At 36.4% G+C, this 19,381-nt stretch overlaps 2 protein-coding genes across 2 annotated transcripts; one reads left to right on the top strand and one right to left on the bottom strand.

The window, feature by feature from the left end:
- Positions 1–1,343: 1,343 nt before the first annotated feature.
- Positions 1,344–10,542, bottom strand: ddb2 (damage-specific DNA binding protein 2). The gene is made up of 11 exons (XM_052152700.1): positions 10,400–10,542; positions 10,141–10,296; positions 9,853–9,974; positions 9,554–9,745; positions 7,257–7,423; positions 6,756–6,855; positions 6,475–6,652; positions 6,189–6,334; positions 5,931–6,086; positions 3,939–3,984; positions 1,344–1,764 (listed from the first exon to the last, which is right to left on the bottom strand). Exons 2-11 carry the CDS (start codon positions 10,280–10,282, stop codon positions 1,502–1,504), a joined length of 1,512 nt encoding a protein of 503 aa, XP_052008660.1. The 5' UTR covers positions 10,283–10,296; positions 10,400–10,542; the 3' UTR covers positions 1,344–1,501.
- A 472-nt stretch (positions 10,543–11,014) lies between these two features.
- On the top strand, positions 11,015–19,190 carry paqr5a (progestin and adipoQ receptor family member Va). Its single transcript, XM_052152839.1, has 9 exons — positions 11,015–11,136; positions 14,250–14,452; positions 16,201–16,328; positions 17,475–17,680; positions 17,876–18,002; positions 18,177–18,221; positions 18,320–18,416; positions 18,573–18,717; positions 18,851–19,190. The coding sequence occupies exons 2-9, from the start codon at positions 14,399–14,401 to the stop codon at positions 19,090–19,092; spliced, it is 1,044 nt and encodes a 347-aa protein (XP_052008799.1). The 5' UTR covers positions 11,015–11,136; positions 14,250–14,398; the 3' UTR covers positions 19,093–19,190.
- The last annotated feature ends 191 nt before the right edge of the window (positions 19,191–19,381 follow it).

Here is a 19,381-nt window from a genome sequence, read left to right on the forward strand (position 1 = left end):
CAAATCACATGTAAAAAACTTGAATAGCAGCTGCAGATCCGGCGCCAACTGTTCTGGATGTGGAGGATACCTCAAGCACAGTTCAACACCTGAACATCACGACTGCACCTGAAAGGGTTTTTGCACTGAAAAATGCCAGTTGCTTGACTTGCTCAAGCCAGATATAATCAATTTTAAGAAATATATTGAGGTAAATTTGATATTTCTGCTTACTGGATTCTGAATAAAGAAAGTCATACACATTCAAGATGGCATAAGTGTGACTAAATTATGAATTTTCATTTTTGTGTGAATTATTCCTTTAAAGCCCGATGTGGCCCCTGTACCAAACAAATGCTCTACCTCCCACTATTGGACATGCCATGCCAAGTGACCCTGCTTTTTTAGTGTTTTCTTTTTTTATTCCTTGCATTGTTTTGCACAACGATAACTTTCTCAGTCGGCATTAAGGAAAATTGAGACCCTAACATAAACTGATTTTAATGTAATTGTTTCACATTATGATATTGAAAATAACTTTTTCATCTTTTCATTTCTGTAATCACGTCGCCCTTTTATTTTTTTTATCAGATTCATGTAATGTTTACAGTATCAGATAAGTAATGTATATATAATGTAAGTGTTTATAAGTAACACTTATAAAATACCTATATTTTTTGTTCTTTCTGGCAAACAGCCATAAAAGGTAATGTAATTTATGGTACGGGTGCTACATTTTTAAATTGCAGCATCAAGTGTTTATTATAATGGGGCATAACTTTCACAGCTCAGTACTCAATACTCACTACTCATGAGTACTTTTAAATGAGCTACTTTTTACTCTTATGGCACTTTTCCACTGCACGTTATGGTTTGAATCGACACTACACACTTTACTTTTCTGAGCTAGATTTTCCAATGCTGTTTAGTGCCACCTCAACGTGGGTGGGATTATAGGCTGATAGTCATAGTTCTTGGTCATCTGGAAAATGTTATGCTCCTTCAGCTGCACAAGTCTTAACTAGTGATATACTTACTAGTGATTTAAGTAGCCTTCTGAACATTTGCACATGCTTACATGGCATGCGAGTTAATTTTGTGTGATAAAAGTACTATTCACAGAGAATTTAAAAGTTTTGGTTTTAGTTTGATATATATATATATATATATATATATATATATATATATATATATATATATATATTTGTATCTACAGTACTGTATTGGTTTTCATTGACTGCAACCAAAGCCTACTTTTAGTTCTGCTAAAATCGCAAGCCATGTCTTATTCACGTTAACAAAGACAAGATGTAGCGGAAAGCTTTTCATGTAAAAAAAGTACAAACGTTTATTTTGAATAGATAATGTGTTTTAGGTCCTATAAAGAAATAACAAAAGAGAACTGAGTATTTTATTTTTTGTTCTTCCAGGACTGATATATTGAAAGAGGCATCAACATCTTTGAACTAACAAAACCAGATCCACTAAATATCTAGTCTTAAAACCCAGTGTGTACCCAGTGTCACTTCTTCCCTTTTGCTGTCTTGCATTCTGACTTGGTTATTGTCTTGGACTTGGTCTCTGTTGATGACAGTGATGAGAGCTTTTTCTTGAGCATGGCATCTTCAGCAGATGTTCTTCTGTTTCTTTGGGTGTGTTGCTGAGCACTGCGCTGGGATCTGGACGTTCCAGCTCTGCTTCCAACTTCCTCCACTCTCTCCATTGAATACTTTTGGTTAACACTGTTCAGTGTGTCCTCTCGGTTCCATATCAAAATGTTAAAGCCTGCAATTAATGTGTAAGTTTCAAATGTTATAAATAAAGCATGTAGTGCTTCTTACTCTCAATTTGGTAACCACTGTTTATCAGGCCCGGCTCCAAACATAGCTCTCTTAGGGTGGACCGTAAAGTAACAGTAAAAAGATGTGGTATGGTATTAGCTTTTGTTTGTTTGTTTTTTGGACAAGGTACCGGTATTTTCTTTTAAAGCATCTTGGAGTATTAAATACCATTGACTACCAAGGGTACTGAAAGAATGAAACATTTAATTTAAAGGGGTCATGACACTCTTTTTCTTTTACAATTTTATTATCTTCCCTGAGGTCCACTGTTGTAACTTGAGCTTTTTGAACTGCCAGACACATCATCGGAGGTGAGCTTCCCTCCCTCCAGGGCATATACTGTATAACAGGCAGTGTGTGAAAAAAGCTCAGATGATCATCAGAGACTCCAGCCACCCGAGCCATGGGCTGCTCTCACTGATACATCAGGCAGGCGGTATCGCAGCATCAGGACCCGCACCAGCCGATTACATGACAGCTTCTTCCCCCAAGCAATTAGACTTTTGAAAATTTGATCCCTCACAATCAATAATCAGCAGTGCACTTTATTAATCTTATTATCTCACACTGGACTGTCATAATTATATTCTCTTCACAATACAGCTACTGTAGTGATATATATATATATATATATATTTTTTTTTATATATATATACTTTTTATTTCTATTGTATGTGTATTCTATATTGTGTGTATTGTTTACAGTACATTGTATATTATTATTGTGTTGTGTATGTGTACATTTGATATGTAAATTGTGTTGTGTATGTTTATTGTAATTGGTATATGTCTCATCACTGTCATGACTGCTATGTTGCTCGGAACTGCACACAAGACTTTCACCCACTGTTGCACTTGTGTATATGGTCGTGTGACAATAAAGTGATTTGATTTGAAAAAGCAGTGCACGATACATGACAATGGTCGAAGACGTCTGTCTAATGCCAGTTTATATATAAAAATAATTCAATATTTCCAAACTGTGCGGCAGTGGGCGGGGCCAAGGGTGCGATGATGTAAAGTAGGCGATGATGTTTTTTCGCTGGAGAGGAGGTCATGAATGAATGTACCCCTAATGATGTCAGGAAGTAGCGAACAAAGCTTTTTGGCTGCTTGGTTTCATTAAATTATTTTATTGCACTGGGGATTAGGTTGAGTTTTTATAGTAGAATGATGTCAAAATATCAAGAATCAATAGGAATTTTGTTTCCTCATGACATGACCCCTTTAAGTGTATCAATCAAGTGCAGTCTGATAAGAATATAATATATAAATATTAAAAGATCAACTGTGGGTTTTGACACAATATTTTTACATTCAGATACCCTTTTTATATTTTGATCTAGTAACAATGCAGCTTAATAATATTGCTTACTATAGTTAAGTATAAAAAGTAATGTTTGTTTGGTATATGATTGAAACATTTGTTCTCAACAGCTCAATGCCAATTCTATATTATTTTAAGTGTTGATTTTTCCACACCATCCATAGTAGCCATGATGCCATCTCTGAATCAATTTATCATAATGTAAGTGTTCTTTCTGTTTTGTCTATTATGAAAGGCTGGTTATGATCATTTTATAAAAATGATTATATTAGTCTAAAGTCTAGCAGCATGTTAACTTGTCATATCACAAACCTAGTTTTACTGGCTCAACTGAACAGAGTCAGACTTAGCCTGCAGATGCAAGCACATAGTTTCACTTTGCTGCATTCCCATTCTCTGCAGTGTTTTAGCAAAAGATGTGTATCCCGCTATATGTCAATCACTGTGTGTCTTCTCTTCCACGGTCTACAGTTCTTAAAATAACTGCGTCTGCAACTCACTATTCAAATTAATATGGGAGAGAGAGGTAAATATAGTGCAGTGACTGAAAAAGGGTATAAATGATTTCTTGCTGTGTCTACAGCTCTGTTGATATAGTAGCGCTGCTCGCTTCAAGCATAGAAATGGAGAGAGGAGGCTCTGTTCTGGGTTATAAAACATCTTGCAGGTTGCATAAAACCAATCCAGGGTCCAGTCCGTCAGGGTGGGCCAAGCTTGTGATTGGATGTGCAAGGCCCACCTGTGGAGCCAGGCCTGCTGTTTATAATAAACAAATTATAATAAAAACATACCCATTCCAGATGCAAGTACATCCCCGGTTGGACTGAATTTGTTGAGCTGAAATAAAAAAAATAACCTTATTACATTTAGTATATTTTAAGTACATTAATATTTCAGAAATATGTATCTTTAATGAAGATCTTGGAAAATACATCCATGCAGCGATGTTTATAATGTTTTCATTCAAATGTATTCATTTGGCAGTCACTTATCCAAAGTGACTGACAAATGAGGAACATCAAAAGCAATCGGTCACACAAGCGCAAACAATATCTGCAGTATCACACCACAAAGTTTCAAGAGAAGCTAGAGTTAGGTCTGGGTATTGATACAGATTTCCCAATTCAATTTGGATCTCTGTGCTAAACATCTTTCTCAATCACTGGTGAGTGAAATCTGAAAAGTGACCAGCCAGTGGCTAATGACAGACATTTTTAGTTGCATACAGTGAATTTTGGACGCAAATGCAAGTGATTTACTCGCATTTTAAAAAGTTGCTGCTTACACAAACTCGATTTTGTGCATCTTGGCATTTCCAAAAAGTTTTAGACCACAATTAATTACACTATGCAGATTGGACATTAGTGTCAACTGTCTGTTTGTACCGTTAGTTTTCTCTTTTAAGCCAACTACTCTCATGGCATATGCTTACTTTCATAAAGTGCAGTGGTGTTTGGTGAAATTTTGAAATGTGCTGGCAGAGTGAATTCTCAGGGTTTTGATTTGTTTTTTAGTCCAAAGTAAATTAATATTTCAGTTAAATTTGACGTTTATGTAAAACACATAGTATGTATGTTTATGTATGGCTTTCACTGATATAAGTCACATACTATCACTGATATAAAACAACATATATTTGAAAAATGTCTGTTTTTATTTATGTAAATATATATATATATATATATATATATATATATATATATATATATATATATATATATATATATATATATATATATATATATTCCCAATCACAGTGGAATTGAAATATAGCCTACCTATATGACCAACTTTATGAATTATAATTAAAAAACAAATACATTTTTATGGCAATTTGTAAGATTTATATAATGAACACATAAAATACCCTTCACCTTGCTTATGGTATTAAGCTTACAATTTTATTATATTTTTTGTATTTATATTAACAGACTATTACTTCAATCAATCTGAAATCAAAGACTAATCAAGTTAATGAGTTGTATTATAATTATTTTTGCATTGCTTAAAAAAAATACCTACAATAATACAGCAGCAAACATATTATTTTATTTTCTATCTTTTCGCCTACTATTTTTTTAAGTCACCTTATTTTTGGATCATTTGTCATCTACTCCTCTGTAAACGGCAGGAGTCATAACTGTCATGGCACAGAGCTGTACCTTTAAGAGCGAGTGCTCACTTAAAACCGGCTTAGTCACAGATCAATGATTAGGATTTTGATTAGGACATGACCAATTGTGGTGTTGTCCAAGTTGGTCAGTTGTTTGCTCTGCAATTAGTCTGTCCACTTCAATCAGCTCGTCCCATTCCTAGTGATGTATGGAAATACATTGATTGACAGCGCATTGAACAAATCACTGCGAACTTGATGCAACATCTCTCCTCTCAGAACTTTTCGCTATATGGTATATTGTGCTTAACCCCCCATTCATGCCATGCTTGAGCTTAATGTGATCGCAATGTGCTCAAGAGAGGCGAGAGAGATGATGCCTCCCTCTGAAAATGTATCAGCTGGTGTTGCTGTTAGACAGTGTTACTTTAGAAATATGATAATACAATACACAATACATTGCAATACACTACGTTTGAGCTCACATTTAGTAAAATAAATATAATTATTGTATTTTTTTTTATATTAAATGTACAGCTGATTTTTGTTCCCTTGCCTCCTCGAAGAACTGCCACTGATAAAGTATGTTTCTGTCTACTTAAGACTATTAATTACTAGTTAACTAAATAATTACAGTACAAAGAATGAACATTAAAACAAAGATTCTTACAGATATGATACCCGCAGCATTTGGGTCTCTCAACTGATGCACAAGACCACCCCTGTTGGCTTCATAAATGTCAACAGTTCTCTCATCATTGACAAGGAAACGATCATCTGGGTACCGGCCAGCCACAATGAGGTCATACATGGGATGCCAGGTTGCCTAAAATAAAAAAAATGACCACAACTAAATACTGTAGTTTTGGATCAACTTGATTTCAACAGAAGCTTAGTGGAAAAAGACAAGCAAACAATTATCTCTTACTTTGATTGGTGTTAGGTGCTGGAAATGCCGATGAGGATGAGGAATAATTTGATCAGGTTTTGACCAGTCATATGAGCAGTACACCCTGATCTGGTTCCTTTGGTCTGTAGTAAGCAGCTTGGTGCAGTCAGTGGGATTAAAGTATGCTGAAAGAAAATAAATAAAATTGTCAAGCTACCTCATGGGGTCTTTAACATACAAAAAGGTCTTTGGATTGATATCAACAACTAGATAGGTTTTTATTACATTTACCCCTCCTCATATTTCTGTTTATATAGTCTCTTACCAGAATTGACAGGTTTTTCATGATGCATTTCGGTCAGATAACTGCCTTTGTCTTTAATATTTCGGATGTCCCACAGTTTGACCATAGAGTCTACAGAGGATGTTGCCATCAGCCAATCACAACGAGGGTTGAATTCTGCATGTGTCACTTTGCCTTTGTGCAGCTTCTCATTGAAAATCTAAATGTGTGGCAAAAACATGTATTTTTAGATTAAATCAGACTAAAGCTTTGTCCTTAATTTTTGGCAACGATAACTGCTTTTAGTTATTTCTCAAACTAACCTCATGTCCATCCAGGCCAAACAGAAGAAGTCTTCCATTATTGTCCCCAGTCACAAGCATCTGACGGCTTACAGACACATCCACACAGCAGTACCAGTAACTGCAATAGGAGAAAGACATTTGAGAAATTGAAACCATACACATTTTCAGTTACATCTTGATCAATTATATCTTCTTTATACCTAACAATATATGGCAGTGGCAGAGGTGATCTTTAAAAGTGAAAGGCCATTATGATAGCATACTCTTAAAAAAAAATTAATTGTGAATTAACTCTAGTTAAACTGTTGTGGGAAAGTAATAAGTGAGGCAAGCAATCTGTGACAAACCAAAAATCTATTTACTGTAAACAGCCTGCAAAAAAGCACTTGGCTGAACTGCAATATGACATATGCTATGACACTCTCACACCTGCACAAAGAAAATAAATAAATAATGCAATTTCAAACACAGCTGAGCAATTCATAACAGTTCTTCTGAGGACACAAGCAGCGTTCTCACCAAAGATTGTGGTGGTCATGGCCACAGTCTGGGGTACGAGACAGTATTTGACTTGGGAGGCCCTCAAAACTCTGCATGGTAAGTGTGCCATCACCGGATGCGACAAAGATTTTGGACACATCTGTGGGGCAAAACTTAATCTCCCCAATGAAGTCACCAGCCCCCTTCTGCTTGCACACAAACAGACAAACACAAGTTTGTTAGATCTACTTATACAGCATCTGAACCAAGTGTGTCCATATCAGAGAGGAGTCAACTAAAATGACACAACAACATTAACCAAACATAAAATACTAAAGTACAAGGTGAATGTACTGCAACAGGGGACGAAGAAAAAATGCCAAGAAAACATACTAACAAGTACAATCTCTTTACATTACACACCACATTACATAATAACTGTGATATTCACAAAATGCTATGCACTAGAAGACAAATATGGAATTAAAGTCATTATCTTTGATGACCCAAAGGCTATTAGCATACAAAACAACACTAAATTAACAAAGAAACACAATCAATGCTCAATAACTGGAGAGAATGAATATACAGTCAAACATAACTAATAGTTTTTTCTTTTCAATTGAATGCTAAATAAACATTCAATTTCATCCTCCAATCTATCACAAGCTTTGTTATTCAACTTAATACCAGTCAGGAGACCTCAGCTGCACAAAGCACCAAAGTATATACTACATTTAATGGCCACTCTTTTTATGACATTAAATGAAATGTTATGTCTTGATTGCAAGACAACTGCACAGTGTGATGATATAATGATGATGTTATAATGAGTGCTTGTTGCAGCTGTTATTAGTGGCGGCGATGTTATCTTGTGCATCCATAAACGCACTCTACTCGCTCCACAAGTCATGCTCTTTCTCGTTAAATCGCAAAGCAAAAATTCACACAAACGTGTCCCTGCTCATGATATACATCCACTGACGCACAGATGCAATCTCTATTTATTAACCTGGAAGTCTTTGTAATAAAGGTGAAAACTTTATCATGAGACCAATCAGTCATTATGGCTAAAGCTATACTGATCCATGTATTTATCTACTGACTAACAAAATCGTAGCACTGATATTGTCAGATGTAAGGATTAAGTTCTCAATTAATTATGTGAAAATATTTATCCGAGCACTTGAATTGGTCATCAAGAATGGCTATTTATGAAAACATTGAAGGATCATTTGACATTATCTGCACATAACCTAATTAAAATTTAGGGCTGCCACTGACCAAAGATTTTCCTAGCCGACTAGAAAGGGTTAAATTAAGCCATTAGTCGACTAGTCGTTGCACGTTTATAATATTAATTTAATGGGGGGTAATGATTCTGATTGTGTCGGAAAATCCAGCAAGAGACTATCTGAAGATTTTGTTCATTTATAGAGAGAAATCCACATTAGGGTTGTGCCGACAGACGATGATAGAAGATGGTCAGAGTGATCGCCAATAGCTGATGCCTTTGACAATGTCAAGACGATATTTGACTCGTTTTCCCATTAATCTATTAAATTATTACTATTATTGTTAGACTATTATTATCAAATTAATATTACAAATAAATTTGCCCGTAGATACACAGACACGCACTTGAAGAAACACACTATATTATATTTTTAGGAACAGATGACAGAAAAGTATGCACATGTATTACACACTGCTACGGTGGAATGCAATCTCTTGGAACACGTGCATCTAAAAGGTTCTTACTCTTTCTTTGTTTCTTTCTTCTGTTATTATTATTCTTTTTTTTTGCAAGAACAGTATCGTCTATGAGTGCTGCAAATGACCTCAGACATCTCAGCTTAGGAGGTGTTATACCCGACAGGTAGAGAATGCACAGATGAAGTAGGTTCTTTGCCAGAGAGATTTTGCCAACTGTTGTAAAACAATCTTTTAAATAGCTGAACAACAAACATTTTAAATGTGCTTATTTTTTTCCAGTTCAAAGTTTGAAATTAAGGTGTATTGCTTTATTTTGTAGGCTTAACCCTAACCCTGCTTAACAGAAATAAATGTATTCCTGCGACCAACCGACCCATCAAAACTTGGTCGACCAAGACTCTTCTCATCGACTAACGTTTGGTCGACAATCAGGGGGCAGCCCTATTAATATTCATGAGTTTCACCACTTTGTGACATAAAGAGCACTTGCGTTGTGTTATGAATTGAATGCAACAACGCACAAAATCGGGGTTGCATGGAGAACCGTCAGCGTACTTGGGTACAGTATTTTTCTACCTTTATCCTCTAGTCTAGACATCCCTCAGTTTGCTCCAGCTCACCCCCTTTATGAATGTTGTTTTATTTAGTGCATCATAATCCCACAGGATGATGTCTCCACCCTTGGAGCCCACTGCAATGGTAGTGGGATGGGTGGGGTGCCAATCCAGACAAGTGACCCTCCGATCAAAGGGGCTGGCCGTGCGGTGCAATTTGTAGTCTCTTAGTGCACGTATAAAAGGTTCTTGCAGACACTATAACACAGGAGAAAGGGAGTAATCAATTTGCACATTTAAAACCAAACAGCCACAAATTGTTACTATTTGTATATAATTCAGCAGCACAATATGTTTGCAATTACCTGCCGCAGATGAGAATGGATGCTCTGTCCCAAGGAGTTTTTGTAGATGTAGTGAATTATACTTGTTTGGCCCAAATTCTTTTGACCCCCTATCCATTTCACACTTGCCTGTATGTAGGATTCTGTTGCATGATTAGAATATAATTAGACAAAATACATACAAATGCTTGCATTCAAGTCTGGGCTCATTGAGCAATCACTGGAATTGGAAGATATGAGATGTGCCTCATAAAACGCAAATTATGATTGCAATATCTAATATCTAATAATAGCACATTTGCAACTTACCAGTTGTTTTTGAATGTGTTTTGCCTTCTTTAATAGCTTTCAGCTTCTTGGAGAGAGTTTTAGAAGACTCTTCATTCGGTCTTTTCTTTGTCTGCTTCGAAGCAGTTGAGTCTGACTGAGCCTGAGCCCTTCCTTTCGCCATTCGAAGTTTACTTTCTGAATGAAATCGACATACATGTAAAACAATGCTTCACTAACGGGTCACATAAAAGCTCAATTGTAGATCCGATCGACAACAATCATGGCGTTTCTTTCTTACCTGCACATAATTTCTAACTATCTAAACGGCATCCACCATAGCATGCAATCATTTAATAACATTCGCAGACCCTCGCGCGAACATCAACACCACAACACGTGCACGGACATGCACTTTGGCTGCAAATCAGTGACGTATGGAACCGATTGTTTTGTAACTGTTGAGCGCGATGCAGACTTGAACAAATAGATGGCGCTAGATTTTTTACTTGCCATTTAGATTTAAAAGCTGCAATAGTATTGTAATAAGCTTCTTTAAACAATTAAATATTTAGTTTTTGACTGAAACATACTCAAATAAATTAGTATAATTATGTTTTTACCCTACAACACATTTGTATATCCTCTGCTGTATAGATGCAACATGCAACATGCAAATGCACTGAAATAGGAGAATGCGTATACTGTATTTTCCCTTCAACATGTTAATGTTATGTATGTATATGTAATGATGACTTGAGATCCTAAAACCCCATCTAAAGAACGTCCTAGTTTTGACGCGCGCGTCGCGTAGTGTGGACACATGGAATACGGCATCTTGGATACGGCGCGTGCAGGATTGGCACGTTGGCCAATCACAGAAGCGAAGTGACTTACAACTGACAGTGAAAACATAGAAAGGCATGCTTTCCTCGCACTGGCGACTCTTTGCCAGGACCAAAAAAAAAAAAAAATCAAACAGTCACTGTATTGTTTATTCTGTTAATACACTGAACGCCGAGAGCTACCTACCTGACGGTAAGTATGCAACAGAATAATAGTATTCTTACACTGCATATAGATAATAAAAAAAAATGCAAACTGCTGTGTTTTGCGAGATAAAACTCAGCAATAATGCGTGAAATATATATATATATATATATATATATATATATATATATATATATATATATATATATATATATATATATATATATATATATATATATAGAATTTAGCCATGTGTAGGATATTTAGCCATGTCTAGGAGCGAGTTCTTTCATAGATTTGCAGACTGTCTCACGCGTCACTACCGCAGAGGAAATGACAAATAATTCAAGATAATGTTAATTTCTCAAGGCATTTGCAGTTTGAAATTAAGTTGTCCTCCCACTTGTACTTGATTATAAGTGATGAGTGTCACATTAAACTTTAAACAAAGAAAGTTCGAACATATAAGATTTGGTATGATGATGCATTGATGTTTTGGATTAAAACATGCACACACATCTTCTGATGTACACTTATAAATCCAATGCTCTCAATTAATGTTTCGAATCGGTAAATGCTAAACGCAAAATACAAACTCTTTGGTTTTTGAAAAGTGTGCTTGGTTGAAAACAAAACAACAGAACAATTCGATTAGTTGCTTTGGTAAGCAATAATATCCAAAACATGCAAAAAAAAAAAAAAAAAAAAAAGTAGGCAAATTGATGCTTCCTTGGACCTGTACTTTTATTTCATTAAGTGCTACTTAATGAAATAAAGTGAGAGAAAAAAGATACGTTTATGTCAATAAAAATGAATGCAAGCAATATATTTGTTGGATGTTCCCGAAGAACTGTGGTGATAGAGATATACACCATACTCTTAAATGGGAATTCACAGGTTCTGTCTGTATGCATTGGTCATGCTGGTCCAACAGCAACACTTAGCTGTGTATTTTGCTTAAGATTGTGACTATTTTGATTCACCAGTTCTGTTTTCAGTGTCTCACAAGTACTTGTGCCTTGACTTGTTTTAGTGTCAAGTTCAGTGTTCAGTCTAGTATGCAGTAACTGCCATTGGGTATTGTACGCCAATTAAAGGTATTGCTCAATGCATGTGAGTTGCATTCATAGATTTTGGACCAGATATGTGTTGTATTCTTGTGAGAATATTCTCTGCTATTTTTTTCCATATGTGCTTGTTTGTAAACCAGTCATTCATTATTGTTAGAGTTTAACTCAACTCTTTCATATCTGTTGAACAATGATTACACTGGTAGAGGTTTTACTACCTACATTAACAGAAAATGTGTAATTTTAAATTGAAAGAACAGACAGATTCTCCCAAGATTTTCAGTAGATATGTTCTCCTCAGCAACCACCCCCCTAAAATGTGTAAATTAATAATCTACTGACATTTTTTTTTTACTTGAGGTTGAGGTGGTCATTTCAGGTAGCCTTTCTTCTGTGAGAATAAATATAAGAATAATATGGGTTTAATCATTACATTTGTGTTTATTCAAGCAGGTACTATTGCAGCCACATGGTTTATAACTAGGCTTAGATAATGCTATGTAGTGCACTGCTGTTTCATAACAGCTGTGTAAAAGGCCAATGAGACATTTAATCATTCCATATAACCTAAGGCACAGACAGTTTTGTTTAACATTTCACTTTGGTTCTAACTGAAAACATGTTTACTTCCTTAAAAGTAGTTTTGTTTCTCCAAGTTTAATCAAACAGATGCACAGGTTGCTGTAATAACCTGTCAGGCATTATTGCCTGCGGCACCTACACCAGTGCATTCAGCCCAGCTGCTTGGTCATTAGCCGGGAGCCACCTATCTTACATTTTTTTTTTGACTTTTTATGCATTTGGCAGACACTTTTATCCAAAGCAACTTGCAGTGCAATTATTACAGGGACAATCCCCCCGGAACAACCTGGAGTTAAGTGCCTTGCTCAAGGACACAATGGTGGTGGCTGTGGGGTTGGAACCAGTGACCTTCTGATTAACAGCCCTGTGCTTTAGCCACTACGCCGCCACCACTCCATCTTCAATGTTTCACCCCATAAATCCCGGGAACATCTCCTGATGGTGGGGCCTGTATCTAAAATGTCTCCCTGCCACCCCCCACAGCTGGACACCGGATCCCCTCCAACACCTCTCATCCTTGCCTTCCCATCCAGACATCCTTCCTTCTCTAATTACTTGCAACCAGGGTTCTATATGTCATAATACCTTGACATGACCATATGGGCCAGCCCACTGGCCAACTGCCACTGAAATGCATATTCCTTCAAATACTTTTTTGAAGCTGCTCCTACGATGCCAATGTCTCTAAAAAGTTGCTGCATTGATGTTCCCATAAATCCTCAGCACCCAAACCTCCACAGGGTAGTTGGCAGTCCTCCATCCATTTTACCTGCACTCTGTGGCAAAATCAGCATATTTTAGCTTCTTCCACTCATAGGGTGTCTCCAGACCTTCTTCACATGGAACTGTAAATTCAATCATTGCTATTTTCTTAGCTGAAGTTGACAACAAAACTAGATCCAGCATAAAGGGTGTAATTTCAATCTCAATAATTTAATTCTTTTTTATTCATATTAACAGATTTGCCGTATATAATTTTTTTTATGATTTGTATAAATCTGTTTACAAGATGTCATTACTATTGAAATTAAGTTCTGTAAGTGCACTTCGAGAGGGGTCAAACCAAAGTCTTTCTAGCAAGTCAGTCCACTGTCGGCCATCTTTGGAATGCTCTCTTCCATTCATGCCAGTTCAGCTCCTATCTACTTGAATGGAGAAAGACCAAAATCTCTGTATTGGTTGGTCAATATTATGATCAAAGAACAATTTTCAAATCAGCAGTAAAATCTGACAATACTGGAATAATTCATTGTGATTCTTTACCTCATATTACGCTGAAACAAAATGTTCCCGGCTTGTATAGCTAATGTGTATGCATGTTCTAAAGTTGATTGACAGGTGCTGTCTGTATCTAAAAGGTGATTGGCTCTTTTAACTGTAAGGTGGGACTTCCTTTCTACATTCGTTGACCATTGGGCGCTAAGAGCTCCCTTGTTGAATGTTCTAGTTTCTCCCATTAATTTTAATAGAAGTGGCCCATCTCTGATAAATAATCTCTGGGTTTAACAGAAGTGTCCTGGAAGCTGAGTTGGTGACTGGACTGTGAGATACTCAGTGGAATTCTGAAGGAATCTTCTAAAGTTATAACAAGGAATCAAGGAACTCTGTAGATGGCAGATGGTCTCTTCACATTGTGACTGCTGGTGCCGTCCTTAACCATGCTCAATCTCATCAAGCTACCTCAAGTGTTCACAATCAACCAAGTTCCAAAGGTATGCATGTTTTTCAATACTGATTTTAACTTAGAAGGAATGTGAATGTGTTGTGATGGAGTTGTGTCATGAACTATTAACCCTTATATGAATGGGAATTTCACCAAACACTCTTTAGAGACCCAATAATTATATCTATCACAAATGGATCTTGGAAAAGAATAGAATAAAATATATTTTGATGTTACACATATATATTTTCTCAGGCATTTATTGAGTTTTAATAGATGCACAACTTCATAATTCACAATTTCAGTAGTACACCAAAATGTCAATAGTCATATCATACTGTTCATGTATTGTACTTGTTATAGTTTATTTCCATGTTGTTTATTCATCAAATTGCAATGTCAAATGTAAATCAAGTCAATCACTAAAAGCAACAGCTCCACCTTGAGTAAGAGATGGGCGTTAGGACAGTGTTATCGGATATCGTCGATACCTTACAAAGGTCCTGATGCCGATTGTGACACTCAATTGACAGACAAAATGGCAAAACCATGAAAATGGCAAGTCATCAAATATATTAAACAGTAGCGCAGGGTGTAAAACTACCACTCGCCAAATGCAACGATGCTGAGTCCAGTTTGCGAGCTCCTCGTACAAATGCAGGTATTTCATGCACGGGTAATTTTGCGCATCTACCCGCAACAGGCGGGCGACCTGTAAGATGTCTCGGAGTGACGCATGACAAGAAATGCTGTTAGTCACAAAGACATGCACATGAAGAAACACTTTATTATATTTTTAAGAACAGATAAAATAATGGAGGCCTGGGTTGCTCAGTGAGTATTGACGCTGACTACCATCCCTGGAGTCACGAATTCGAATACAGGGCATGCTGAGTTGGGAATTGGGCATTCCAAATTAGGGGAGAAAGAGGGGAGAGAAAAAAAGATAAAATAAAAGTTTGTGTCTGATTCGCTGTTTGTGCAGAGACGTGCGGCACGAGCCTGTATTGTGGAACACATGCATGTAAAGAGTTTTCACTCAAATTCGATAAGATCACACATTTGGCAGCATTATTTTGGGAACAGGTGTTAGGTGAAATGGCGAACGAAAAATGGCAGTTGCTGCGTGTGTTTCAGTTTGGGCCGCGGGTCGGGAGGCTGGTTCTGTTGATTGTGGCACGATTTCCAGCTCCATTCGTGGACACAAATCTCTGTGCATGCTTGGGTAGGGCCGCATTCAGCATTTCACAGCAACAGTGAATGAGCCACCATTAACTTCTGATATGTTTTGTATCTGTTTCATGTGTGTAGATCCAATAAAATTATGTAAACTGCTCGTACCGTCGTCCAATGACAAGCCGTCTTACATCCTCTTCAAGTGGCACGTGGGAGAGGGGGTGTGTCTTATAACTGATTTGAAAGTTCATAGGTTGTTCCAACAAGTCAACAGTTCAATGGCATTTTTTTAACTCTATTCTCAATTGGTTAAAGAAAAGGAAAATGAAAAGCCATTTGAAAATGGATGAGGAAAAACAATTGGCAAATGAATAAGAAAAGAAATAGCCAATTACCTTTTTTAAAATGCAATGTAAACAGTGCTTTTAAAGAGCATTACAAGTGCATTATAAGTATTTATAAGAGAAAAATTGAGGAATTCTAAAGAGGTGTGGGCACAACTCTAAAAAATGGATGAGGAACAGGCAGTGGAATGAGGTCCTGATTCACTAAAGACCCTAGGTATGTGTTTAAGGTTTAAAAGCTGTTAAATTAATTAACCTTTACTCTGTCTCATCATAGGTTTTCCATGAGGATGGCATCATGTCAGGGTACCGCCACCCATGCAGTTCTGCCAAAGACTGCGTACTTAGTCTTTTCCAGCTAACTAATGAGACCCTTAATATTTGGACTAATTTTCTGCCTACCTGGTAAATTATTTTTTCACAAGAATTCACAAGAAATTTGAGTTGAGCTTCATAATATTTAATTTTTTGGTTGTGTATGTACACAGGGAAACAGGGACAATGAGCAAACATACTGAACTCTTCATTACTCTGTGTAGTAAACATGAGAGTGGTTACTGAGAATTATGTTTTTTTTTTAAATATCTTATAGATGGAATACTCACCAAGGAGATGTTAATAAGAATGAGCAAGAAGTTAAACTGTCACTGTTTTCTCACTTAATAAATAAAAAAAATCAGTTTATATAATATTACATTTTTGGAAGGCATTTGCCTCTATTGGATCAGTGGAGTAAAGAGAGTGAGGGAATGGGAACGGGACATGTTATGGTCCACCCATAAACTAAATGATGAGAGAATTTTACTTACCTAAATGCAAGCCCATATGTGTATGGCTTTCTTTCTTCTGCTGAACACAAAGATTTTGGAAGAATATTTCAGCACTGTAGGTGCTCACAATGCAAATGAATGGGTACCAACATTTTGAAGCTCCAAAATGCACAGAAACGCAGCATGAAAGTACTCCATAAGACTCGTGTGGTTAAATCCATATCTTCAGCGATATGATAAGTGTGAATGAGAAACAGATCAATATAAATACATTTTTACCAAATATTCTCCCTGCCCAGTAGGTGGTGATTTGCACTAAGAATGCGAATCATTAAAAACAAATGAAGAAGAATGTGAAAGTGAAAGTAGAGATCAAAAGTAAAAAAGGTCTTAAATATTGACCTGTTTCTTACCCACACCCATCATATCACTTCTGAAGATATAGATTTAACCACTGGAGTCAAATAGATTACTTTTATGCTGCCTTAATGTCCTTTTGGAGCTTCAAAATGTTGGTATCCATTCACTTGCATTTTGAGGACCTACAGAGCTGAAATGTTCTTATTAAAATATTTTTGTTAAGCAGAAGAAAGAAAGTTATACACATCTGGGATGGCATTAGGGTGAGTAAATGTTGAGACATTTTTGTGTGAACTATCCCTTTAAACTTGCATTACCCATGTTGGCACTACAGCTCTAATGCTACTGCGGCCCTACTTCACATTAGGGCACATTGTTGCATTTTTGGATTGTAAGATAAAGCATTGTCTTGTTTTGCAAGGTTTTTCTTATGGAAACTGCTGACGGTAGTGCTGGTGCATGGTTATTGGCAGGATCCGTTCACCTGGCCCCTGATGCTGTTCCTGCTGTCATGCTGTGTGTACCCACTCACATCCAGCTGTGCTCACACATTCAGCACCATGTCAGAACGGGCCAGGCACATCTGCTTCTTCTTTGATTATGCTGCACTCAGCTTCTACAGCCTTGGTAGAATATTTTATAGAACTATTCAGTGTAGATCTTTAGATAAAATTGAGTAAAATGTTTCTACATTATGTAACGCATCCTTGCAAATATGTAGATTTAGATAAAAACTGCTAAAACTTAGTCAAGATCATACTTTGCTTTGAATGTTCTTTGCTTCTTGTGTTTCTGTTTATTTATGTGTTTGTTCATCAACAGGTTCTGCCATTACCTACTCCTCATACATATTTCCAGATAACTGGGTTAATAGCACTTTCCATAAATACTATGTTCCTATAGCTGTTGTCAACTCTGTTGTCTCCACTGCACTGGCCTGCTACTCAAGGTAGGATATACATTGAAATAATACACCCTGTAATTCTAGCAAGAGCTTGCAATATGTCCATTTGAACTGAAATTCAATTGAAGTTTAAAAATGTATTTGAAATGATATTGTTCTTAAAATGAACTCCAACTGACCAAAAGTCAAGACTATGTATATATTTGTTTTTATTTTTAGACTTGGTTTGCCATTCTTTCAGTATAATTTTCACAGCATTAAAAGGTAATTTCCCTTTTGTATTTTAATCCAGACATATTTTAATTTAAAAATTAATTGTCAATATTCTAATGAAAAAACAAAACAATAACATGCTCTTTTAGGTCTTCTGGGAAATTAGATGAGAAACTCTGCAGATGTCTGCGAATAATGGCCTTTGTCTATCCTTATCTCTTTGACAATATCCCTCTCTTTTATAGAGTAAGTGTTTTGGTTGATTTCTTGAAGCTTTTGAAAAATGAACATATTGATTTTTAAAAATTGAAGTCATTGAATTTTTGTCACTGTTCAGTTCATATGATTCAGATGGTACAAATTTAAGGTACTTTTTGATGGCTCTCCTAACTTCCTTCGCAGATTTTTGTTTGCGCTGGTGAAGGTTGCACTGTAAATGAGGCCAATACGGTTCATTACCAGCACACAGCACTGGCCGCTCTCACAAGCTTTCTTTTTGCCACACACCTGCCTGAACGGTTGGCTCCTGGGAGTTTTGACTACATAGGTACAAGTACAAACACATGGATAAACTTATCTAAACTAAGCATAATGAAGTCAAAATACAATGCCATTGGCCAAAATTCTACTGTAAACTAGAATCATTCTAAATTATGGTAATTTTTATGCATCCTTCACAGGTCACAGTCATCAGCTCTTCCACGTGTTTGCTATTTTTGGCACATATTTCCAGATGACTGCTATTGAACTGGACATGGCTGCACGAAGGCAGTGGCTTCATGCTCATTTGCCACCAATCACCCTTTCAAACACTGTGGGAGCTGCATTCCTTAGTGTGGCCAGCAGTCTTTGTATAATTTATGTCTTCAGTATTGCACTTTTCTTCAACAGAGGCATTAAGAAAAAATGGTTTGTCAGTTGAAGTGACAAATTAATAAGATTTTTAACTCCGGGCAAGCAAGGTAGTTTTCCCTAAAACTGATTGAAAATTTTTAGCCATACATTGTGTCCAATAGAAGCACTTTCTCGAGCATGAGATGATTTTATTTAATCTGGAAGAATAGATTGTCTATTTGAATGATTTGTTTTGAATGTTGTTTGTTTGGTACACTTCAACATTTGCCCAGTTTCTATGTTTTTGATGCACATGAATCATATTAGATTTTTTACATCAGTGCCTGCTTATAATCAATCATTTTGAACATTGTGTA

Source organism: Xyrauchen texanus, chromosome 21 (assembly GCF_025860055.1).
Source record: "Xyrauchen texanus isolate HMW12.3.18 chromosome 21, RBS_HiC_50CHRs, whole genome shotgun sequence".
NCBI lineage: Eukaryota > Metazoa > Chordata > Actinopteri > Cypriniformes > Catostomidae > Xyrauchen > Xyrauchen texanus.